Raw genomic sequence first — 25,593 nt, forward strand, 5'->3', positions numbered from 1 at the left:
CACAACATTGCTTATCACTTTAGGGTGATTCTATTTGTAGCTCCCATTTTACTCTTTATAGCCTCCTATTTAATTAATAATTAAAAATAATAAAAATTTTACTAATTTACCCTATACTACATAACCCCAAATTAAATTAATTTACCCTAAGCCAGCCCTCAGCTTCATTGCTGCTGGAGTCCTTCCGACGACAACAACCAACTAGAAGAACCACAAGAAGAGCAGCAATTCCAGTGCCAACCCCTCCTCCAATGGCGGCTCTGTGATTTTTTTCACGACTGTCTTTCCCCTACCGCTATTCACCACCCACTGTGTATCGAAGAAACAACAAAGAGAGAAAAGCCAAATGTCGCGGCTTGGATCTTGGGCCAGAGAGAGAGAGAGTGACTGTAGTGAATGGTGAGTGAGGGTATATATATAGAAGCCAAGGTATAAAGAAAGTCGAGATTATATTTAATTAAGATGGCATTCGCGAAACAGTATCATTAGACTGCATAAGCTCATGTCTTTCATCTTCACCCTATTATATTATATCCAATACGTGGACGGCAGTCGTTATTTCAAATTAATATATGGAGTCGTGAATTTGGGAGTTGTAAATACAAAATGCACCAAAGTTGCTGCTCTTCTGAATATACAGAAACTATCACCATCGACGGAGGGATGTACGAGCACTACCGGATACACGAAAACTATCTGCACAGCACCGTCTGGGAGATGCTTGGCACCGACCTCTCCGACAACGTCATCATCGACCACTCTCACGGCGGCTCCGGCGCTGCCTCCATCTGTTTAGCTGCCTCGCAGATCGACCATTCTTGATCATTTTTCAGAGGGGCTATAAAATTTAGGGGCTAGAGGATAAATTAGTAAAATTTTAATTATTTTTAGTTATTAATTAAATAGAGGGCTATAAAGAGTAAAATGGTGGCTATCAATAGAATCACCCATCACTTTATTGTTGTGATCCTCCTTGTCAACTGGACTGAATATGGGCTTGATATTTATGGCCCTACAAAATATAAAAAGCCCATTTACTGGGTACATAGTAAGATCTTCCTTATAATTCGAATATTATGAATTGCAGAAAGGTACCAAATCTTCAGCTTCTGCAACAGTTTTGCCTTGTTCGGCACCTCTCTTACTCTTACAGGTTACCTCACAAAACGCGTTCGCGTTGGACTTTTGATCATATATATGTATCGATTTTGATGAGCTGAGGCTTATCTTTTATTTTTTCAGTCCAACTTTCTCTGTTGAAATTTCCACTTTTCTTTATGTTTTCCTCCGAGGAAATTGAGGAGAATTTGCATTGCCAATATCTATTTTGTGCTATGCAGGATTGAAGATTTTCAGTTATGGGGCATTTATCTTCTGGTGTGATTAAATTTTTTGGAGGTTCAAGCCTCTGTAGTTAGTATGAAGTGCATTGTATAGTATGCTCGCTACGTGTTTGATGAATTGCCTTGAGTTTTATATAAGGTGAACTTTCACGTATAATGTATCTCTTTTAATGAATTTTAGTTGTCTGGCATGCATGTATTAGGAACTCTATTGTATTCTTGCTACGTGTTTGATGAATTGCCTTGACTTTTATGTATGGTTGTGGGCATAAATCTCATTGAAACATTCGGTTAGTCATCGATGTGACATAGAAGTTGTGCGCATATGATATTTTTTGAATACTGAATTACAGTGACGCAGTTTTTAATTTGATAGAGGTGTGGGTGCCAGATATTTTACTTGCTGCAAACTTTCAAAGAAAAGTATAGAGCACGAGACTGAGCTGTGCTTTAATCGTGTAATGATTTCATGTTTGCATATGCAGAAAAACTTCAACTTCAGATACTAGTTTTCTTAATTGAAAATTGCTGTTGCTGTTACAGTTATTTATGAAATTTATTTCTAGTGCCAGATACATAGTCGTTGGTTTGGTACTTGGATTCTTTAAGTGAAACTTGCAAAAGTGAGGCGAAATCATTAGTTGGACAGATGTTGAGACATCAATGTGTGATTTTTCTAGAAGGGCATATGCTGTTTGTAACAGCTTGGTTCTTTGTCTGCACTCATGTGTTTGTAGTTCTTTTGAATTCATTGTTGAGTTATTGACATAGTTACTTTGTTTAATTTTTTGCATGTATTAGATGATACAGTGGTTAAAAAGCTCGGAGGGCAGCCACTTGGACCAGACATGTATTATTTGAAAATTGTATTGACGGACCTCTTCCGACAGCATGAAGAGGAGCCCCATCATACTTTCTTGTTGTCTACAGCCAAGTTCGAGTAGAGGTCATCTCTCATTCACATGCTTTTCAAGTTTTTCTCTGTCGGGGTCATCTGGTCAGCGATCTTTTCCCAATTATTCACCAAAAAAACCTTCTATAAAAGATTCTGAGTTTGTCCGCCATATCTCAAGTATCCTCAAGCAACGCTGCTATGAGCCCCTTCGACAAATTCTGAGGTCCTTTGAGACCAGATTCAGGCCCGACCATCTGGTTTGGGTTCTCATGGAAATAAGAAATGATTACAGACTAGTTATAAATTTATTCAACTGGTCGTATATGAGAAGGTACCCATCACTTGAGGCTCGTTGCATCATTATTCATCTTGCTGTTGCGGCTAATGATCTAAACACAGCTCAGAAACTTTTCCATGAATTCTGGACGAGTCCTCGTACTGATGGTAATACCTCGGTCTCCCAGTTTCTTGAAAAAATAATATACACCTACAAAGACTGGGGTTCAACTCCCTATGTCTTTGACATCTTTTTCCAAGTCCTTACCGAAATTGGACACCTTGAAGATGCACGACAGCTCTTTGAGAAGATGTTGAACTATGGTGTGCTTCTCTCTCGTGATTCCTGTAACCTGTTTCTTGCCAGAGTTTCAAAAGATATTGGTGGTCCTCTAATGTCATTAAAAGTATTCCAAGAATTCTCTGAAGTGGGTATTAACTGGAATACTGTATCGTATAATATAGTTATACACTCACTTTGTCAATTAAGGAAAACCAGAGAAGCTCATAACTTACTTCTACAAATGGAGTTAAGAGGTTGCCTTCCTGATGCTGTAAGTTACAGTACAGTTATCAATGGATATTGTAATGAAGGAGAACTTCAGGCAGTGATAAAAGTTGCTCAAGCTATGCTGCAGAAAGGTCTGAAGCCCAATGCATTTACGTATAACTGTATAATCGTCCTCCTATGCAAGACTGGTAAAATGGTCGATGCCGAGAAGATTTTGAGGGAGATGACTTCACAGGGAGTTTTTCCAGATAATGTAGTCTACACAACACTTATTGATGGTTTTAGCAAACTTGGGAATACTTCTTCTGCTTTCAGAATGTTTAGTGAAATGCAGAGTCAGAATATTGTTCCTGATTTTATTGCATATACAGCTCTAATTTGTGCCTTTTGTCAGAATGGAAAAGTAGCAGATGCAGATCAGTTTTTTCATGAATTGCTAAATAATGGGTTAAAACCAGATGAGTTTATTTATACAACGCTTATTGATGGTTATTGCAAGGCAGGTGAAATTAAAAAAGCATTTTCACTGCACAATGAGATGATCAAAATGGAGTTAAATCCTAATATCGTCACATACACTGCACTGGTTGATGGGCTGTGTAAACAAGGAGAGGTTGAAACAGCAAATGAACTTCTTCATGAGGTGCGTGAAAAGGGACTTGTTCTCAATATCTACACATGGAATGCACTTCTCAATGGTCTTTGCAAATCTGGGAATATAGCAGAGGCAGTGAAGTTAATGAAAGATATGGAAGTAGCTGGGATACAGCCTGATGCTTTTACCTATACTACTCTAATGGATGCTTATTGCAAATCTGGTCAAATGATCCTGGCACACCAGCTGCTAAATGAGATGTTACAGAGAGGGGTTAAGCCAACTATTGTTACATTCAATGTCCTTGTGAATGGATTTTGTATGTCAGGGATGCTCGAAGATGGTCAGAAGCTGCTAAGCTGGTTACTGGAGAATGGTATAATGCCTAATGCCACCACTTATAATTCACTTATTAAACAACAATGTATCAGAAATGATATGCGTGCAGCAACTCAAACTTACCGGGGTATGTGTGATCAAGGAGTGGTACCAGATGGAAATACCTATAATATACTGATACGAGGGCATTGCAAAGCAAGGAATATGAAAGAAGCATGGTTTTTGCGTAAGGAAATGGTTGAGAAGGGACACGATCTCACTGTTGAGACCTATAATTCACTAATTAAGGGATATATTAAGAGGAAGAAGTATAGAGAGGCTAGAGAACTTTTTGATGAGATGAGAAAGAAGGGACTATCAGCAGATGAAGAATACATACTGCACCTTTGCGGATATGAAGTATGAAGAGGGGAATATAGATTTGACTTTGGTGTTCTGTGTTGAAGTCATTAAGCATTGTGAAGGTGGTAAGGGGTAACTCTTATAGCTTTGTTTGGATATTTCTGGAGTTAGTGTTCCGTAAGGATGGATTGGGTTCCGGAAATTGAGCATTTCTGAACATCGGTAAATTCTGCCTTTTCTGCTATTTTTTTTTCAATGCTATTAAATTAATCGTGTGAAACCTGTGTAATTTCAGTCCCTTGGGTGATGTCTTTGTTGAAGTTTTATCTAGCCTGCTTCCATAATGAACTTGTTTCAATGTGATAAGAACATTCCATAGCTTAAGACATGAGTGATCAAACGGATGCTTCTTGCTCCTTACTTTAAGATAAATAAAGAACACCTGGGGCACTGGAATGGAACTCTTGAGAAGCAGTGGTTGTTTTCATGGCTGCCAGCCAACTATGTTTAACATCATTATTAGAAGTGTCTTAGCAGTGATAAATAATTATTGGAGTTTGACAGCAATTTATATAGGACAGGTACAAATATACATGTGCTTATCTGGATTAAAGTATAGTAGCTTGTAATACATTTGAAAATCCACCACAAGTATATTAGAATACAGCTAACTGTGGGTCAAAGGGCCACTAAATTGAGAAAATGATGTGTTGAGGTTTGTGAGCTCGCTGCATGATGTCCAACGAAGGAAATTGTTAAATTGGGAAGAACTGTCGGATTCCCTTCTGCTAGATTTTTTTTTTTTAATGTATCATGCTATGTCAGACTGTCAGTTTAAACAGTGACTTTTCAATTTGAAGTTTCGGACCTTTTATCGACATTTCTTTTAACATCTCTTATATTTATTGGTTGCCTTCTAGGCTGCTTGAAGTTGAGAAACTGAGATGTGGTTGCATCTAGACTAAAGTTTATAACCGTAATGGGACCAAGGTATGCTTGTTTCTTAAATTTTTAAATAGAACTCACATCATGAACTCTTTTTATAACTCATCTGCTATCATGCTGTACAGGAAGTTGTTGGATCTTTGGACTCTGGTGATGGAAATGCTGTGTACTGAAACTGGCGAATTGCCACAGGAGGTCTGACTTTATGATGCCTTGTGGATAAAGACGTCAAATTTTTCAAAACCAGTGGTTTTGAATGTTTGGTCCAACTCCAGGAGTGTACTTGGGCCCTTGATAAAGCTATAGATTCTTGGAAATGGGTTTGGAACTATTTTTTTTACAGACATTTGGCATCTGAAACTCCATTGAGAAGGAATGTAAAAGTTGGAATTTGATTAACTAGTCACAAAAAGAGCCAAGAGGAAGGATTTTTCTGGAATCAGAGTGCAGATAGTGGATGAATTCTATCTTCAATATTTCCACACAGTTTATGAACCAAGAACTGGACTCGATTTCTGGTGATTGTGAACAAAGTTTTCAGCAAAGAGGTTTATGTGGTCTGCCAGAGAGGTTTGGCATAAATTGAGATGATGATAATAAAGTTCAGAATCGGCCATCATGTAGAGCTTGAGATGGAATCCAAGTGATGGGGAGGCTTTGTTGGTTTATATGCCTTTTAGTTGCGTGCATTTTGTGCACGAGCTATTTGACTGAATTTTCTGCCAATGCCTGGTTTACTAAACTCGTGCTATAAACTCGATATACTTGTTGCATGGCTTTGGGAGGAAGTGGAGGAATTTGTCAATTTTAAGTGAAACTGCAGATGCTGTTATTACAGCTGCCACTTGGCAGAAATTGCCAAAATGTATGTAAAATGGCTATACAGAGCAGGAATTTGTGTCCTATAATTGCTTTCTTTTGCTATTTATCTTGTGTTGGTCATTAATACCAAAAGTTGGCCCCTTGATGATGCCGATACTTGTGCTGTTTCCTTGATGAAATATTCAATTTCACGAACACCTTAAAATTACAATAGATGGTGTTTTTTTCTTTCTCGGTTGTATTATCTATGTATTCACTTGATTGCATTACAAATTGCAAGTAAGGTTTTGCTGTCGAAGTTGCTGATCAGCGCTGGGAGTGGGAAGTATTCGTGAAAATTTTCAGGAATGTTTTCATATTCATTAGTGTCCTCTCAGGTTCAGTACAAGAAAACTAACATGTCACAGGAAAATCACTAGGAAAAGCAAAAATGCCAAAAGAAGAAGCTTCATAACTGAATGTGGCAGAACAAGATAGCCATGAGATGGTGCAGCTGCAGGAGGATTCCTGGAAGTCACAACTTCCTTGGAGCAGGCATAATTGCATCGGCTTGGACGAACTATTCTGTACACTCCACTCTGTGTTAAAATGAAGACATCTTTTGTGTTATCTTGTCCAAATGAAAATATATACTCCAAAGCAGGAAGATCGCTGTTGGGCACCAAATCACACTTAATGGGAGAATCTGGAGCGCAGCTGAAAGGAGTGTCGCTGGTTGTAAAGTTCCCACTGTTACGAGGAGTTTCTGATGCAGCCCAAATATGGCTCGCGTAAAGGTCTCCGTACAGGTAACTGAACATGACATATATGCAAAGGTAAATTAGCTTCACAAGTATAAGCCATGTTTGTTCAAAGAAACAGAGATGGTTTCTTGTGTTTTCACCTTCCATAGGTACATGGATCTGTCTTGGACCGATAAAAGAATCCACCTGATATTGCTGCAGATCCAAGTTTGTTAATATTGGAGTGACTGTATCCCAGCACGGGGAAGATGGGATCAATGGAATCTGCAGAAGTATTGCCACCCGGAGTCTTCTGAGGCACGAAACCTTGGGGGCCTTCATAGACGCGCCATCCGTAGTTTCCTCCCTTAGAGATGATATCAACTTCTTCATATTGATCCTACAGAGGTATCAAAAGGTAAGAATATAGAAATCACTCTACAGTGGCATAGATATTCAAAAAAGTTTTGTTTATAGCAGTAACTTTGAACCTGTCCAACATCAGCACACATGAAGTATGAAGGTCTCTCTGAATCAAAGCTACACCGCCATGGATTTCTGAAGCCGTAAGCCCAGATTTCCGGTTGCATTCCTTTGTCTTCTAAATAAGGATTATCTTTGGGGATAGAATAGTTTCCCCACAATTCTAGTTTAGCCATCTCATCTTCGCCTGAGAATTCAACACATGATTCTGTGAAATTTGAGATCATATGGAAAAACACAGGCTTTTATAGGTTGTATATCTTGATTACTTACTTGGAAACTTGTTGACGTCGATCCTCATAATCTTCCCAAGCAGCGATTTCTTGTTCTGAGCAAAGTTATAGGGATCTCCTTTACTTCCTCCATCTCCCAACATGATATACATGTGGCCATCATCTGGGCCAAAGAGAATTTGGCCACCATGATTTGATGTAAAGGGTAGCCCCAATGTGAAAATCCTTTGTACCTCTCGTGGTCTTGCCTTGTCTGCCTAGAGATGGATCATATGTCAGCTCAACTCAGATGCATTATTCATTTTCTTGTTCTATCTTTTTATGTAATGTGATATAGTGTTTACCATTGATGGGCTTGAAGCAGTACCATTGGCAGTATACTCGGCAACAACGATATGATATTTGCAGACCTCTCCTGAATCCAAGGAGCCTAACTGAGAAGGGTCACACGCGACATCTGAATTGCAGGCGCACCTCCCACTACATCCCGGAGACTTCTCTTTGTCGCAGTTGAAGGATGCGAAGAACCTCCCATTCGTAGCAAAGTTTGGATGAAACGCCATTCCCATCATTCCAAAGCTCGTATCCAGGTATACTTGATCTGTCAAGTCAACAAAGGGGCTCGATTCATCGACTCCCAATACCTCACCCGAATCCTGTTCTGGTATGGTGGCTAACCAGATTTTGCCTGCCAGGTTGGAGAAGAAAGCGCGGTTGGATCCATCAGGATGAGCAACCATGTTGATGTAAGAGCCATTGCCGATTTTCTCAAGGCACATGCCCTTTGGTGGAGGCAGCGCGTCTGTGTTGTTAAATGAGACGGGTTCTCCATTGAAGCAAGGAGAGCTTTCACTGGAGGCGCCACCAAATGCATTGCAGAAGTCGGATTCGGATTGCCAGAGGTCGGTTAACTTGGATACGGTCACGTTTTGTGGAACTGCAGCCTTGCTTTGCAGCGCGGGGGCAAACGGGGAATTCAAAATCAGTACATCTTGGCATGACTCCCATACACTTGAGCAGAAGCTATCGTTGTTTGCTGCTGTGGAATTGCACAGTACTGGGACTGATCGAGGCTCTGAATCCACGTTGAATAGCTTTGCTGAGAATGGATCACAAGTCTGGTACATGAACATTTTTGTAAATAATCATCACAAATGGATTCATCTTATCACAAACAAACAAGGTTAATTCTCTAACATTTGTAATTTGTAATTGTATTCACAAGCATATTTTCTTCTGGAAACTTATATTCTATGTTTGTGGCAGGTATCTTCCAACCAAAAAGAGAAATAAATAGTAAGGTTTGAGCAAAATACTGACTGCACAGATGATAGATTTGACAGCAGAAGCGCAGGAAGAGTGAGAAATGTTCATAGCCTCAAACTGCTTCTGCAGCTGCACATCTTGTGCTCTACTGCAACACACTTTCCCATTGTACGGACAGAACGACAAACTCCCCGTTTTGCTGCTGGGTTGCCCTGCTCACACACACACATTAGTCCAAGAAAAAAAAACACAACACCAAAAAACACACACTTACTCAAGTTTGTGCAGAGGGGATATGAAGAAGAAGGAGAAGGCAAGAGCAGCAGCAGCAGACAGAATAAACACAAATTTGTGACAACATTTTCCATGCTGTTCAGTGTGTGAAAGAGATGAGAGGAAAATATTGACATGCAGCAATTGCCACCAAATCCTTATCTTCTGCACTTCCACTATAAATGCTAAAGCTGGAAAAGCTGGATATGACTAAAATATTCAAGTGATTATCCAGAAGCAATTGAATTTTTCATATTTCTTCATGAAGAAAACTCCCTCCCTCTCTCTCTCTCTCTCTAAACCTGAAAGGTAAGTTCGATGCAAAAGGGGTATGGACTTTGAGAGCAAGTGGTGGTGGACATAATTTCCGAGGACTTGGTTTTGACTTGTGCATTTATACAAAATCTCAGTGGATGGAAGTGGTTCAAAAGGAAAACAATAATGTCTGAGACCAAATAAATGCATACATAAATAATTGGTGGGTGATTGTTGGTTACACTAAATGCACACTTTAGCATTTTTCTTGGCCTTTCTTTTCAATCTGACTTTTAACTCATTTCATACCACTTTCAAATGTTCAAAAAGGTCCTGCAAATGTCCTAAATCAAATTCTAACAATAGGTGTACTAGATTCCACCCGAGGACTTTTTGTAGTTTTCCTACTCTTCATCACACGATATAGAAAAGCTTAGCAATGCATTGTTCCAAACGATTAAGGTATATGTGTATTGAAACTTTTTTTTTATTCTTTTAGATATAATAATTTGCCTACTATTGTAACATATGCGAAGTGAAAAGCACGTAGGATTATGCAGGCGTCGGAAATAAATAATCATACATTTAAAGTTGAAATTCTGTTAATCATTTCATTATAGACTAATTTGATTCTAGAGCATCATATCATATTGATAAGATTTTGATTAGACTTAGGAATTGATAAATTGAGATGCCATTACTTGCAGTGGTGGTGTAAGGCGACAGAGATTTTTCTATTATTAGACACGTTAAAGAAACCGAATGAACTCGAGAAATGGACAATCGCACATCGCTTATCTGTCAGGAATAGATATGTTTTTATTTTTATAATTAGTCTCAGCTGAAAGAAATCGGCTAAAGCAGTAGTAGTGCGTCGCTAGTTGGCCATTGAATCCACAAGCAATTAATAAATAATATTTGTCCCACATGGACTATTCTTCATATATAAAATAAAAGCTCAAATAATCGAGTTGGGCCCGACTTGATTCAAGATTTCCAAGCCCGAATAAAATATCCAGACTGGGGTTAACTTTACATGGGCCTATAAATAAAGACCGATAGCAAAACCCTTTATAATTTTCCGACTTTTTATCTCAAAAAGCGAGAGAAGAAAATCTTCCACAGATTACATGGTTTTGTTTTGTATTCTTCTCACAGAGTTTATCTTTTAGATAATAACGTAAGACTATGACACCTTTGCGTGGATGAACCAAAATGATAAATTAGGATATTTTTTTATGAACAGAGGGAGTATCATTTTAATTTCATGTCTTTACAATTTTCTGTCTCTAACTAGAATTTTATCTCTTTACCTTACAATTCACTCTTTAACTTATATGTTAAATTATTCACACGCCCTCTTAAAACATTTTATAAACTCTTGAAACTTGTAAATTCTTTAAAATAAACTTAGGCATCTTAATCTTAATCATATTTTAACCCTCGGACCTCCAAATCACCATTTGGACCCGATTTAGTTCAAAACTACCAAGCCTCCAATTCACAAATCCAAACTTAGCTGAATTCATTGAGGTTGTGATTCAATTCATAATTCCTATTTTATTCACTATGATTTTTTAATTTTTAAAATAATAATAAAAATAATATAAATCTATTAAGAGTAATATAGCCTAAATGCATGAACTTTCACATATTTCTGATTTATATATGAACTTTCGTTTCTTTCTAATTTTGCACACAATAAAAAATTGACTATGTGGCTTAAATAGAAGTCTTCCTAAATGACGTAGTTGAACATTAAATAAATTTCACTACAAGAATACAAAAATATTAGCGAATCATTCGCCAAAATTATTCATCATGTGCAAAAAAAAAAAGTCATATATTTAGAAGTAGAATTTTAAGTTGATGTGCAAAATAAAAAATACTATGATTTAACCTTATAGCCCATAAATGTATTCATCTAATACCTCACTTCCAATCTAACAATTCTTCCATCAAAACCCGATCCCTTGACTTGTGATCAAAAGCTGTACGAATTACACAAGTCTGAATGATATACTGAGGCACACATATATGCATAAATATATACAATGGATACATTAATAAATTTCAATTGACATTTTTTAAGTGGTTTGTAATTTGTATTACAAACTATGAACCAAAGAGGAAATATAAAACACAATCGAGAACTATTTCAAAGCCATTTAATTTATTACTGTTTTTGTGCATTATTATATGCTTAGAAGCTTTGAGCAAAAAATAAACATTAAACATATGCGGATGTCATGCAACTGCATTGGGCGTAGAAGCTTTGATGACAGAAGCAAGAAGGTTGACGAAGTGGTCGAGTTGATGGGTGTCAGGCAACACATCCTTAACAGCGGCATCCGCACAAAAATGGATAGCCCATTTGAAGAGATTCGGAGTCTTAGATTCATCGATGAGGCTTATATTGCAGTGTCTTTCTACGACGCTTATCCATGGAAGGAAACATCCAAACACTATATCCAAATACCCCATTTTCTGGCCTCCAAAGAAATCCCCGCCGCCGCTGCATTTAGGGAACGCTTCCTCCAACAAAACCACTCCTTTGATGGTTCTGTCTTGCGCTTTTCTTGCTTCTTCTCCCTCCGCCACCAAATTTTTCTTTAGCACCTTAGACCACTGCAAATTCTTATTAACCTCTAAAATATGATCCGGTGATGAATTCATATTAATTGAAAATTAATGCATTCGCTTTATATCTTAACGATCTCACGAGTTTCGACAGGATATCACTTTACATTATAATTTATTAAAAGAAATTGCAAAAACAACTTTATACTTAGATAGGGTTATGCTATTTGGAATCGTTGGCTGTGATGGAGCATGACGATGAGTTATCTACACCCGTATAAAATCTATTTACTAGTATTCATTTCAAACATAGTTAAAAAATAATTTTATTATTCGTTAGTTTAGTCTCAAATTTGTATGACATTCATCACTAATTACCTAAACCTGTTTGAATATAGAAATATAATAATAATAATAATAATAATAATAATAATTATTATTATTATTATTATTATTATTATTATTATTATTATTATTATTATTAATCAATATTGTCATTTAGACCTACCACTCAGCCAAATTAATTAATTTAAAATTTCAAGAAAAGCGCTTTTCTTATTGCACTCACAACACACTCAACTAATTTATTAAAACTGGTGTCGTTACGCGAACATTTTTTTAGTGAACCTAAGGAGTGATAAATAGTATACATAAAATACATCTGAGATTCCAATTTATTTATAATCTTCAATTTGCAAATAGGTCTAAAATATCCATTAGATAATTAAAATAATGAAGTTAGGATTAAATCACCTAGACCCATCTAGAATATATATAAGGGTGGGATTCTATAGATCCACCCCTTAAAATAGTATATAATATCTAGCGGATTGTCACATAATGGGGCCACGTGGTGCGCTCCTAGCAGCAGCCTCCCAAGACCTTCCAAAGCCTTCCAAGGCAAAAAACACGGAGGGATAAAATAGTCATTTTGGAAATATTTATTTATTTATTATTTTATTTTTTACCGAAAAATTATTTTTTTCCCGTGGCCTTCGTCAAAATTATGCATATAACTGAGCACCAATATGCATAAAGGTAAACACAAATATGCATGACGCTTGATAAAAATATGCATGGAAAAGTATCAATATGCAAACATTCTGGTGTCTCTCGCTGTTGAATAATGCTATTCATATTTGTGTGTAACTTTATGCATATTTCTGTTTTTCTTTATGCATATTTTTGTTGAACTATATCCATAGTACTATGCGACACCGTTAGGTAGCTCTCACCGCTGGTCACTTGACGCGTCGCATACTGATATTTTCCCATGCATATTTCTATACAGCTTCATACATATTTGTGTTTAACATTATGCATCTTGGTATACAATTATATGCATAATTTTGACGACAGTCGCGAAAAAAAAAACTGGATTTTTGGTAATAAAAAAATTTTTAAAAACATATTTTCCAAAATATTTTTAAAATGTTTTTTTCCAAAATTAATTAATTTTATCAATTAATTGAATTTCGTTATGCAGTCATTATATGTAGCTTATGCAATTGGCCTTTGCAAACGAGATGAATGAGTTTGGTTTAAGTGATAAGGTATGATTGGTAAACTAATTCACGTTAAACAAGTGTTTGATTTGCATGGTTAAACCCGTGATTGATAACTCGGTCTGCATCTAATCATTCAAATAAGTGATTATTTATCACCCCAAAATTGGGTGGATTATTTAATCACTCCTTCAATCCTACCAAATTCATTAATTTTATCTATCTCATCCACCAACCTAAACGCCTCGGCCCCTAGAAAAATAAGGGGCCAAACCAAGAAAAATAAGGGGCCAAAAATGCCTCGGCCCCCAGAAAAATAAGGGGCCAAAATTTCTAAGAGATGAAATAGATGAACTTACTATATTATCAATGTATGAGGCCCAAAATCGGGCTATAGCTCGATCGTAGGGATCAGAAGGGAGGATTGCGGGCCCAGAAGCCCAAACTTGGTCGATATATTCTACAATGATGATTGATTCACATATCGGCTTGCAATTGTGGATGAGAACTGGAACTGTTTTATGAACTGGGTTGGATTGCAGAAGGAGATCACTTTTGGCAACTAGACAATTTTCGTGTTGAAAATCATATGCGATGCACTTGATGGGTGAGGGCGATTCGGACCCTTATCACAAACGGGCTCTCCACCAAACCTAAGAGTTTCACTTCAGTTGATGCCATTAATTATATAAGTTGTATAGCCGTGAAAGGTTTAGTGTGGTGAATATATAGAGGGAAGATCATATTATGTGTGTAGATAATTGATTGCATAACGCTCATGCAATATAGAGTTGACCAGATCTTATCCCTCGCAAAAAGGGTTTGACACCCTAAATATTGCAATTATGCTCCTTAATTAGCCTATGAGTCTCCTCTATGCTTATTATTCAACTCCTGACATACAATAAATTGCTACCGACTTGAGCAATAAATTGCAAGATTTTTGGGGGCGTTTACTTTTGAGGATTAACCTTAAAAGATAAAAAATAGTAAGACTAACCATTTACTTACTTAGATGGATTAAAACTTTGGGATAGCTCAAGACCCTTGATTATTTTAATAATTTGAAATAATTTTGCATGATTCTTATTCCATTAAAAAAGTTGGAATTAAAAACATTTATAATCTTAAGGATAAAAATATTCAATCATGCAAAGTGAATCGTCCCCTAAATTATTGTTCATAAATAAACAATACAAGTTACATTTGCTAATTAATCCAAAATTCTAGTCTTTTCCTATTCCTCCACAGGGCAGTCTTCAAGGGAACCGACCTCATGTATGAGATCGGGTCCTGTTTACCAGACCCACAAACTAATTATTAAAAAAAATACGGTTATATTGAGTAAACCTTAGAACCACATTGCGATTTCTATTAAACAACCTACTAGTTGCAATTTCTCTGAACCAACCCCACAACTGTGCCGCCGCTCGTCATCTTAGCGGCGGCGCACGCCGAAGGGCGGGTAGAGGTGGTCGAAACTCTGATATTCAGTGTTCGGGATTCTCCAACACAATCGCGCCTTCGCTGCTTGTCATCTTCGTCCGTGATTTCTTTCAAGAAATTCTGCCAGTAATTCCTTCATTCTTCTTTTCAGTTTTTGAATTAGGTTTGAGAAGTAATTGTGCAATGTGTTGGTTAATTCCTCTGTTCTTCTTTTCAGTTTTTGAATTGGCTTTAACCTTAGTAATTGTAATTGGTTTTCTTCAAAGATTTTGAACTCGTCCAAAACCTAGTAGTTTTGTTTCTCCAATCTCTACCAAACTTTTGAACATTCGACACGTTATTAATAGATTGAAAACACAAAATACATGTGCTCAAAGTTATAATTAATTATTGGACCAATTTCTTGGGATTTTTAGTCGTGCGTTATTAGTTCTCATTTATATTTTAGTAGACTTTACTGATTTTTTATTTTTATTTTTTTTCTACTAATCGACTCTACTGAAATTTTAGACCCTACAAACTACAAATATAATACTCACTTCGTCCACAATTTGTAAGAATACTATCTTAAACTAGCATTCATTTATTCATACTTACACTCCATCTTTCTAGCCTATCTTTGCCATAACTTATGAAGAACACTCACTACCTCTTTCTTACCTATCTTTTTCTATGAAAACACTCTTGAGATTAGTAATATTAGATATGATCAAAAGTAATATTTGATATTAGCATAAGTAATTTTTATTATTAGTAGAAGACATATTTCTAATAAGTAATGTTGCTCAATATGGTGATATGAGTAATGCATCTGATATCTACCATTTTTTTTTTGCCAATCTTTCTATACAAAATTTCTCATGAGATTAGGAATAGTTGATATGACCAAAAGTAATATTTGATATAAGTAAATGTAATATTTGTTATTAGCCGAATTAAAATTTCATTAAGAAAAAGAAGAAAAGAAACAAAACCTGAAACCCGTGAGAGCACAGAACACAGACTAGTGGCCGAACTTCATTAAAACCTCTTTAAGAAAAACCCGGGAGGGAAAAACCATAAAGAGGGAAAAGAGTACCCGTCTAAGACAATAAACAAAATAAGCAAAATAAAGAATGCACAGAGTTGAAGTTACTTTAGGAGCTCCGATCTGACCATTGCCCCCAAGTAACCCCGGCTCAAGTAAACAAAACCTAAACAGGAATGAAACGAGAAGAGATAAAGAGTGAAAAATAGAGCAGCTCCAGATCACCAACCAGAAACCAATCTCAACGCCGAACGAAAAGGACCGCAGTCCAAAAGAGCCCGACCTCTCGGAGCCCAATTCCGAGCGCACCTGAGAATTGTAAAAGACTCTGAGAGCCACTCCCAAGTGTTAGGTCCGGAGGGTCTCGAATAGGTGTATGGGGGGAATACACCTATGGGCTATTTTTACTTCTTTGAGAATGAAATCGAAACTTCAAATACAAACAAATTAACTCAACCTGTTTACTGGAAAGAGTTTTTGTCAAAACAGGGTTGTCAACTGATACTGAAAACTCTTTAGTAAGGAGTTATCAGTTAAGTCAAAGACTTTAACTGATACACGTAAGGCTTCAGTCGAGTTTGATAAACAGAGATATGTTATGAATCTTACTGACTATCAGAAGATAGATCAGTTAGACAGATAACGCACGCAGCGGAAAACTTTTATTTCGAAATAGCCTGTGTAATTAAACACGTTGTCAGTCGTTGGGTTTCTCTTTGCGATTAATCAGTTTTCAGTTTAAGAAGGTAAGAGCACAAGTAAGAAAGTAAATACTGAAAGTTGTAAATAATACAGAGATTTTTACGTGATTCGGAAAACACTTCCTACATCCACGGTCGGTTGATCAGACCAACAACTTCACTGGGCAAGTGCTTACGGGTGCACTGCAAATCGATGCTTGTGCTTACGGGTGCACAGCAAACCTGAACGTGTGCTTGCGGGTGCACACAAACCGAAACAACTGAAGATTCTATCTTCAGTACCAACACACCTGGTTGGATTTCTCACTCCTAGCGCACACTGGGCACTAAGACCTCACGGAGATAGAACACGGTTTGAACTCATTTTCGACACAAACACTCAATTCAGTTGGTTGAAGAGAGGTTTGAAAACTTGCCAACTAAACCACAAAGAACAAGTTCTTTGCAGTTAGTTTTATCTAGGCTTTGGATATACAATATTTGCCTAAGGTCTAAGAGAATGTATGTAATCAGCAGTGACTGATTTTTGGCTTTGTGATTCTCTTCTTCGATTCAAACTTTGGAGAGGCTTGGTTTAGCTGAGTAACAAATTTGGCAGCATTTCAGCTTATTTTGTTGATTCGGTGAAGATTGAAGTGATCCTCGAGCGCTATTTATTGGAGACGTCTTGAATAGATCCGTTGGCGGAGATGGTCTTCAAGATTTCTTCTGTTAGAGAGTAATTTGAACTTGGGCTGAGGTTTCAATCTTCGAGGTTCCTTATTTGGTGAGAACGGCTACTTTGAAGAGCAGGAAATGCGACATCTCTGAAAAGGTAATCATCCAAAAGGAATGGCCTCTGCAGAGAAAGGACGATCCTGAGATCTCTGCATTTAATGCGGCTGTACTTCTAGAGTGCGTGGCTTCCTTTGAACATTGGAGGTTCAGTCCGAGGAAGAATGTTTAACTGATACTTGACTTTAGTATCAATCCGTTGAATCCATGTGGCGTGCATTAAGTAATCAGTCAAAACTGATCCTTCGACTGATACTTCAATCGGCATCTTCAGTCTTCGGTCTTCAGTCCTTCGTTCTTCAGTCTTCAGTCTTCAGAACAGCAACTAAACTAGAAAAAGAACTCTAACACTTGAGTTTGAACAGTTCTAGTCTATTACAATTGAAACCTATTGATTTTGGTATCATCAAAACTAGGATTAGGATATTTCATTAAGTTTCCAACACCAAGCAACCCCCAAAGCTCCAACCAAAACACCAAAAGAAATCCCACGGCTGTGGAATAGAAAATTGGGGCGGCAGAAGACCGCTAGCAGAAGAAGCCGAGCACCCGCTTGGTAAGATAAATAACGAGCAGAGAAAGGGAACACCAATGGAGTCCGACCAAGTTCGGGCCAGAGCCTAGCGCACCAGGATCATGAGAAAACCCAGACCTGACACTTCAGTCCCAATGCCAAACGAAAGACAAACCCCATCCAACCAAACTAAGAAACCATAACATAATAAGGTTTGTGGACGTCATCGTGGACGAGTTGAACAATATCAAGAATCGCATGAGGCTAAAAGCCCTCCTCCACCAAAGATGAGGCCAAGTAATCAGCTACGCGATTTCCTTCCCGATATATGTGAGAAATGCGAACATCAAAACCCGTAATGTGAGTAGCAATATTGTGCCAACGATTTTTGAAACGCCACAGAGCCGGGGGGCAAGAAGACTTGAAGAAATTGACGATGACGCCAATCATGATACACGACCTGCTCTAGAGCCACGATAAGAGCAAAAGGCTCAGCCTCAAAAGCGAGACCACAGCCCGCCGAGAAGTGAAAGCAGCCTCAGACGTCATTAAAAGCATCTCTGAAAATGCCCCCCCCCCACATGCATGGTGCTACGAGCACCTTTAATAGATCCATCTATATTGACTTTAATCCAATCAGGGGGAGGAAGGGCCCACCGGACGTGAATGACAGAAGGAGGAGGATGCGGGCAACAAACAATACCAATAGTGTGGAGAGCAAGCAAATCAAAAATAGTGTTGTCCATGTGATCAAAGTTGAAATTGCTAGAAGCCTCAACGAATGCCAATTTAACCAACATGACAATGGAATTGGTGGAGGGAGTGACATCATCATAGATAACCTTATTGTGAAGGCATCAAATCCCCCAAACAATGGTAATAACCACGACTTTCCAAAGATTGACAACCTGAGCTCCAACAGTGAAATTCATCGCAAAAATGATAAACCTACAAGCATCATGAGCCATATGAATATTAATATTAAACCATGCCAGAAAAGTATGCTAAATCTGAGAGGTGAAGCAGCAATCCCAGAAAAGATGATCTATAGATTTCTCCGCTTGTTTACAAAGCATGCAAGAATTCAGACCACAGAGACCATGTGATAACACTCATGTTTCCATGATTTTTAATGTTTATATGATGTCAATTTTATAGGAAATTGAGTGTTGGATAGTTTTTTATGCTTAAATTGTTGTTTAGTCATGTTTGTGTCGTTGTTTATTATTAGTTTAACCATATTTGATTGCAAAAGTTGTGTAGAGTAGTGGTGATTTTGTGTTAATTTGATCTTAATGGTTAATTGTGATGCTTTAGATGTTAAATGAATAATGTCGATATTAAAGCATTTGAAGATTGTGAAGTAAGCTCACAATGATGCATTAGAAAATGCCAAATATAGATGTGGGAAGTTCGGGATTGAGTATAGGGTACCCGATTACCCGACCTGAAAAAATCGGGTATCGGGTACCCTATACCCGAAAAATTCGGGTTTGGGATAGGGATCAGGTATTTAGGATGTGAAAAAATTGGGTATCGGGTATCCTGAAATACACGAATTATTTATTAAAAACTATATTTTAAATTATTTAATTAAATTTAATTATTTCATTTTGATTTTTCATTTTTGAATCAACCCTAATCTGTCTTCTCTCCCAGTCCCTAACTCCCGCCCGCCTCCCAAGTCCTGCTATTCCCTTTCCTCCCGACGCACGACCCAGTGGTGCCCGCCTCCCAAGTTTCACCCGCCACCCCCTGCTGTTTTGGCGACGCCGCGCGACCCTCTCCAGTCGTCCCCAGGTCCGAGACTTCGCCCCAACAGCTGCACCTAGGACTTCGCACCAACAGTCGCGCCATCTTCGTCGTCTCAGCAGCCTGCTCGCCCGCTTCCGAGCTCCCAGCAGTCGCGCCGCCAGCCGTAGTCCCAGGTATGGTTCTTCTTCTTCCTTAAAAAAAAAAAACAGATGCTTTTCTTTTGTTCTTAGTTTGAGAATTGTGCAAAAAAAAAACAAAGAAGAAGTTACTTTTAGTTACGGATTTGAGATTTGACCGAGTAATTTAGTGTACCCGATTAAAAATCGGGTTCAGGATCGAGTTTCAGTTTTGCCTCTTCTTCGGGACCGGGTACCCGATCCCGACCCGATTCCAAGCCCTGGCCAATTACATCAATGGCATGAATTATGGGAATTTCCAGCGTGGACAGCAAGGAGGGAATCCACCCTACACCCCAACAATATGAATCACCCGAATTTTTCCTATGCCAATCCCAACAATGCTTTGCAGCCTCCACCTGGTTTCTCTGTTTCTAGTGGAAGAGTTATTAATGAGCCGAAGAAGGGATTGCTTGACGAGATGATGCAGCAGTTGTTGGTGAAAGTGACTAGTATGGAAACGAATGTGGGGACAAAGAAAGTCAACATTGAGGCGCGGATGGCCAATATTGAGAATCAAGTTGGTCAAATGACTAAAATGGAGAATACTGTTTCAGCATTGTCCAAGCAAGTGAAGATATTTGAGAATCAAGTTAGCCAAATGCCATGCAGTTGCGTAGAATAGGCCTGGACATACCGAAGCAAGCAGAAAGGCCAATGCAATGCGATTTTCGATGGCGCTCTATCCCCAGAAGATGATGAGACGATCGAAATCTCTCTGGCAAGCTGTGAGGAGACGAGCAAAGAGCACGAATGTCCAATTGATGAACCATACAAGGCTCCTATTCCACTTAGGGAGTACATCCCAAAGGCTTTGTTCCCCCGTAGGCTGATGAAGAGGGAGGCGCGTGAAGAGCAATGTGTTGTGAAGACATACAGAAAGGTGGACACCGAGGAAACCAAGCTGGAGATTTCCAATAGCAAAAACGAGAAGAAAGCTGTTAATTCTGAGTCAACAGAGTATAGACGTATAGTGGAAGATCTGAAAAGACTACTCGAAGAATCGGACTGGTGTGCACAACCTCAGACTCATTCAAAGCTACAACATGCCAAGGAGAAAGATGAGCAGGAGAAAATTGAGCTAGAAAAAGATTTGTGCACTGAACTACCAATGAAGCTACTTTCAAAGACGAAGGATCTGGGTAGCTTCACCATTGAGTGTGAGATTGGATGATAGCTCTTTCCAGAGGCTCTTTGTGATTTAGGGGCCAGTGTCAATGTGATGCCCATCTCTGTTTTCAAACGTTTGAGAATTGGAGATCTCAAGTCGACCTCGATGGTGATTCAGATGGCGGACCGATCAATAGTGAAGCCGAGAGGCAGGCTTGAGGACATCTTTGTGAAGGTTGACAAGCTCATCTTCCCTACGGATTTCTTAGTCCTCGACATTCCGGAGGATGCGAACCCGTCATTGATACTTGGTCGAGCATTCTTAGCTACAAGATGGGCTCTTATTAATGTGCCGAATGGAAGCGTCATTTTTCATGCAGCTGTTGTGCATGAGTCTTCTACCTCTGTTCGTGTTGGCCGGTCTGTCACGCCCGCTATGTTTGATGTTCATTGAGGCCATGAGGTATCGTCGAGCTCTAGACGTTAAATTAAGCACTTGTTGGGAGGTAACCCAACCGTTTTCTTTGTTTTATTTTTCTTTCTTTTGGTTTGTTTTTATTTCTTTGTTTTCTTTGTTTTGTTTCTTTTGGGAAATTAGTGCAGCTGAGCTTGGAAGATGCAGAGTTTGTGCCATATCCATACCACCACCTTGGATCATGTGTTTCTGTAAGTAGTGACACACATATCATCATCCTCCCAAACTTATTTTCGAACTTTTGTTCTGTAATAAGTTTGGGGAAGGGGGTGAGATTAGATATGTGTATCACTTTTATCATTTTGTTGGCTTTATTGTTTTATCTTGCTTGGTTGGTGGTGTGTGATTGTTTTTTTTATATGATTATCGCTCCATTAGATTTCTGGTGAGATGCCTATGATTATTTCTTTTGCAAAATTCATGATTTCCAAAAAATTTTTTGATGATTTGAGCATGATTTGAACTAATTTGCATTATTGATAAGTGGTTTTAGCCTTGACTTTTGACGTTGAATAATCCAGTGAGGATTTGAGCCATAACTGTCTATCATACACATATTATTTTTTGTTGTGAGTTTTGTCGTGCATGTGGTGATCTTCTAGAACTTGCCATGATTTTTGTATCGAGATTGTTGTTGTGTCCAGGATTAGGAGATGATTTTAAGCTATCTTTGTTAGCCACAATTTTTCCCAAACGTGTCCTTGAAAAATTATCCTTTGCTATCCGCTTTAAGCGGAATTAGCTTTTATTCTTTAGCCGGATGATGGGAGTGATGTAGTTTATGGGGATCTTTGTGTGGTGAATTCCCATGGGTCGTAGGAAATAAGGGATGAAATGGAGACTATTCGCTCTTATAAGCTCTAGAAAAGTTGTGAGAAAAAGTGTTGAAAAAAAAAGTAAAAAAAAAATTACTGAAAGAAAAGAAAAGAAAAAAAAAGTGTGAAGTCGAGTGTATATTGAGAAATTTGTTAGAAAATCGACTTTGTTTGTTGGAAATAAGTTAAAAGCATAAAAGAGTGTTTAGTTTTGTATTGTGATGATTAAATCCCTTGAGTTGTGTTGATTATGGTTCTTTTTCCTCATTTCCTACTTGACCCTTACTCATTCCTCATTTTCACTACAAAGGCGGGATACTATTATCACACCAAAATGGAGAGATAATATTATCCCTCCTTTATAGTGAAAATGAGGAATGGGAAAGGGTAAAGTGGGAAATAAGGGAAAAAGAAAGGAAGAATTTAAAGGGTGAAATTTTGTTTATCCCTCTTTTTCCTATGATAAATTTACAGCCAAGGAGATCACACCCTTATTTGCAAAACCAAACACCAATCAACATACATGTGGCCGATAATATATTATAGTGAACTCGTGAGTCATAAGTCATAACCAGGCACTCGACTCAACATTAGTTCTTCACTAGTCTTGTTTGGCGTCTCTGCTTTTGTTATCCTAAAATAACCTAACTAGTAACTAGTTTTATAAATCAAGTGATGATTAATTCGATTTGGATGACTAGCACAGATCACTACGTCGCTTGCAGATTTCAACATTGATTTGTCTGTCCTGTGGCCCCAAACCATCAACTGCCGAAGCGGATCACCCCCCTCAGTCCTGCCAGAACCAGTAGCACCCTCTTTCGAGCCTTGCTCTTCTTCGGCAGGGAGAGGATGGCTTCTCAACGCATATTGTCATGATCTTTTCAACGGTTGCTCGGAGGGACTGGCTGGTCCGGTTGGTGCTTTCCTCTTGTCGGATGAAGGATCAACCTCCACAACATCATTAGATTATTCCAGCTCATCCCGGGGAATCCCAAAAACATTGTCCCGCGAGGGGGTAAGAGAGGTAAACAGGGCCCCATGCTAAACACCGCCTAAGGCCGGAGATGCTGCAACATGACTGCCCTGCGCAGGGGTAGATAATGGAGCGAAGGAAATGAGAGTCGCGCTGGTTGGTTCACCGGTGGTAGAGCGAGTAGTGGTTGGAATGGACTCGGACGCAGTAGAATCAGAGGCTGTCACTACCACCCCCTCAACAGAGTTAGCCCCCTCCAAAACCCTCAATTTAGCTTTCCTTTACCAGCCTATATCTGATCAAATCAAAAATAGAAAAACATGTACATAAACTAAACTCAAATGTAATGCAGGGAAAAAATACAAAATAAAGATAACATCAAGGCAGTTACCAATTAGACTAGCGGGGAAATGCTCATACAGCCCTGAAGCAGCCAAAGCAGACTCATCGTGGGTAATGTGTTTTAAATTATAGGGTTGAAATTTTTCGAAGCTGTTGATTTGGTGGAAAAGCCTCTTCACATGAGGAAAAAGCTCAGTGTCAGGGACGATGTGAGAACGCTTCACAGAATACCACCGAGTGGATTGGATACCGTAAGAACGGTCCCAATCACTGGCACAAACCGCAACAAAAAGTATTAGGATTGAAAATCCCTATCATAAGTGTTAAAGCAGTGCAGGAAATTTACACAATATTTAGGAAAGGAAAAAAAGTAATAGAAAACGTCAGATTTCATTATCTGGGTTTCATAAAACACGCGAGAGGTGTTGTCCACCCCACAGAAGTTCAAGGTGCGCCTAATGGCCGAGGGAGAAAGTTGAAAAAATGAGACACCGAAGTAATTGCAAACCTCTATTAGGAATTTAGGAGGGGGAACGTGCAACCCTACTTTTAGTTCGGCCTCCTAGAGAAGGATGAAGGAAGGAGGAAGGTCATCATTATCAGGTCTTTTGAAGGCGCGGGATTGTGTGTGCAGGGTAAAAGTATGGTGAGGAAAACGTTGAATTTTTGCGAAGCCTTTTCGTGAAGAGTGGAAGAAGGAAGATTATGACAGCCCATATGAGTGTCTGGAACTTTGGGAGCCATGAATGTAAATGTCGAAAGGGAAGACAAAATGGGTACCTGGTAAAAACGAAGTGGCACCGGAAAAAAGAGCTAGCAGCGGAGGCGAGTTACAGAGCACAGCGACGACCAGAAACAACGAGAATGGAAAAAGTCGAAGAAGAAGGAAAATGAGGCAGTGATGAAAAATCAAATGAGAAGTAAAAAATTCTTCTAAGAGAAACCACGAAAAAACCAAACGACTGAGATGGCAGCACTCAAATGCGAGTAAAGAAATAGGCGCGTGGGAAACTGAACACTTAGCACACGCAGCGACGTGGTAGAACACGTGGCGTGAGGCGGACATGGTTTGACTTCGTAGAGAAGACTGTTTTTGCTACAAGACTTCGACCCTGTTAAATTTCTCGGGAAGAAATTAACGTTGTTAAAAGAAGCTCAACCCTGCGGTTTCAAGGATCGCGTCCTTTACAAAGACATGTTCACTAGAAAGCACAAGGTACCAGAAGACAGGTTCAATAGCTTAGTTGTCCCCAATTTGACCCTGCCACTTAATTTTTTCTAGTTCAGTCAAAACAACGGAGTTGTCGTGTTTTGACTAAACTAGGGAAAGGAACTGATGAGGATAAAAATATGCATTCCTAGAATATCGGAAGAATACAATGAATCCAAGCCGAATCCCCAATAAATAGCACTGCTCGACCCAAAATAGCGTTGTTTTCAACGATATAATTATGATTTTATCTAGCTCTATCTCGAAGAATCGTTAATGTTTGGCCTACTTAAGATCAAAGATGAGATTACAAGATAATCTTCAAGAGAGTGAGCTCAATTCTAAGTCTAAAATGAGTCATATTCCTACTAGAATTTGTAATATTTTGCCTATAAATACATGTAAAATCCTATTGTAAAATCATCATTCGAATAGTACTCTCAATTACTCAAAGCCTTACACTATAATCAATACTTGTAACACCCCGATTTTCATAAACTTTTCAAACTAAAATCTTGAAGAATTAATAGAAAAAAAAAATCCACGACTATCAAAATTTTAACTAATTTTTAAAAAAAATCAATTTGCCAAAACTAAAGTAGTAACATAAAATAAAAATAAAACGATAAACTAAAACTAAACAAGTCCAACTAAAAAGTTCAATGCAAAAACTCTATCCCTAGTCATTCTCCACTTCCATGACCACCTCGACTCTGGAACTGCAAAACTGAAAAGATAAGGGGTGAGCATATTGAAAATATACTCGGTGAGAAACCATGCAAATATTCACATACGCTTAAACATGCAAATAAATCACATTATCATACACATATACTGATAATCTAATGGGCGAACTGAGAGCCCCTGAACATGTATTTCAACATGGC

General features: G+C 38.4%; 2 protein-coding genes and 1 pseudogene across 2 annotated transcripts; 1 reads left to right on the forward strand and 2 right to left on the reverse strand.

The window, feature by feature from the left end:
* Positions 1–1,159: 1,159 nt before the first annotated feature.
* On the forward strand, positions 1,160–9,308 carry LOC130995688 (pentatricopeptide repeat-containing protein At1g05670, mitochondrial-like). The gene is given in 6 exon segments (XM_057921075.1): positions 1,160–1,482; positions 2,145–4,331; positions 4,333–4,523; positions 5,222–5,291; positions 5,372–8,689; positions 8,773–9,308. Coding segments are annotated over 2 exon segments (2,202 nt in total). The 5' UTR covers positions 1,160–1,482; positions 2,145–2,234; the 3' UTR covers positions 4,438–4,523; positions 5,222–5,291; positions 5,372–8,689; positions 8,773–9,308.
* On the reverse strand, positions 6,395–9,184 carry LOC130995689 (HIPL1 protein-like). The gene is made up of 7 exons (XM_057921076.1): positions 9,047–9,184; positions 8,827–8,984; positions 7,851–8,624; positions 7,547–7,763; positions 7,282–7,460; positions 6,952–7,190; positions 6,395–6,860 (listed from the first exon to the last, which is right to left on the reverse strand). Exons 1-7 carry the CDS (start codon positions 9,180–9,182, stop codon positions 6,470–6,472), a joined length of 2,094 nt encoding a protein of 697 aa, XP_057777059.1. The 5' UTR covers positions 9,183–9,184; the 3' UTR covers positions 6,395–6,469.
* Positions 9,309–11,485: 2,177 nt separating the features above from the next.
* On the reverse strand, positions 11,486–14,066 carry LOC130995691 (glutathione S-transferase U17-like; annotated as a pseudogene).
* Between the last annotated feature and the right edge of the window lie 11,527 nt (positions 14,067–25,593).

This window comes from Salvia miltiorrhiza, chromosome 7, assembly GCF_028751815.1.
Source record: "Salvia miltiorrhiza cultivar Shanhuang (shh) chromosome 7, IMPLAD_Smil_shh, whole genome shotgun sequence".
Lineage (NCBI taxonomy): Eukaryota > Viridiplantae > Streptophyta > Magnoliopsida > Lamiales > Lamiaceae > Salvia > Salvia miltiorrhiza.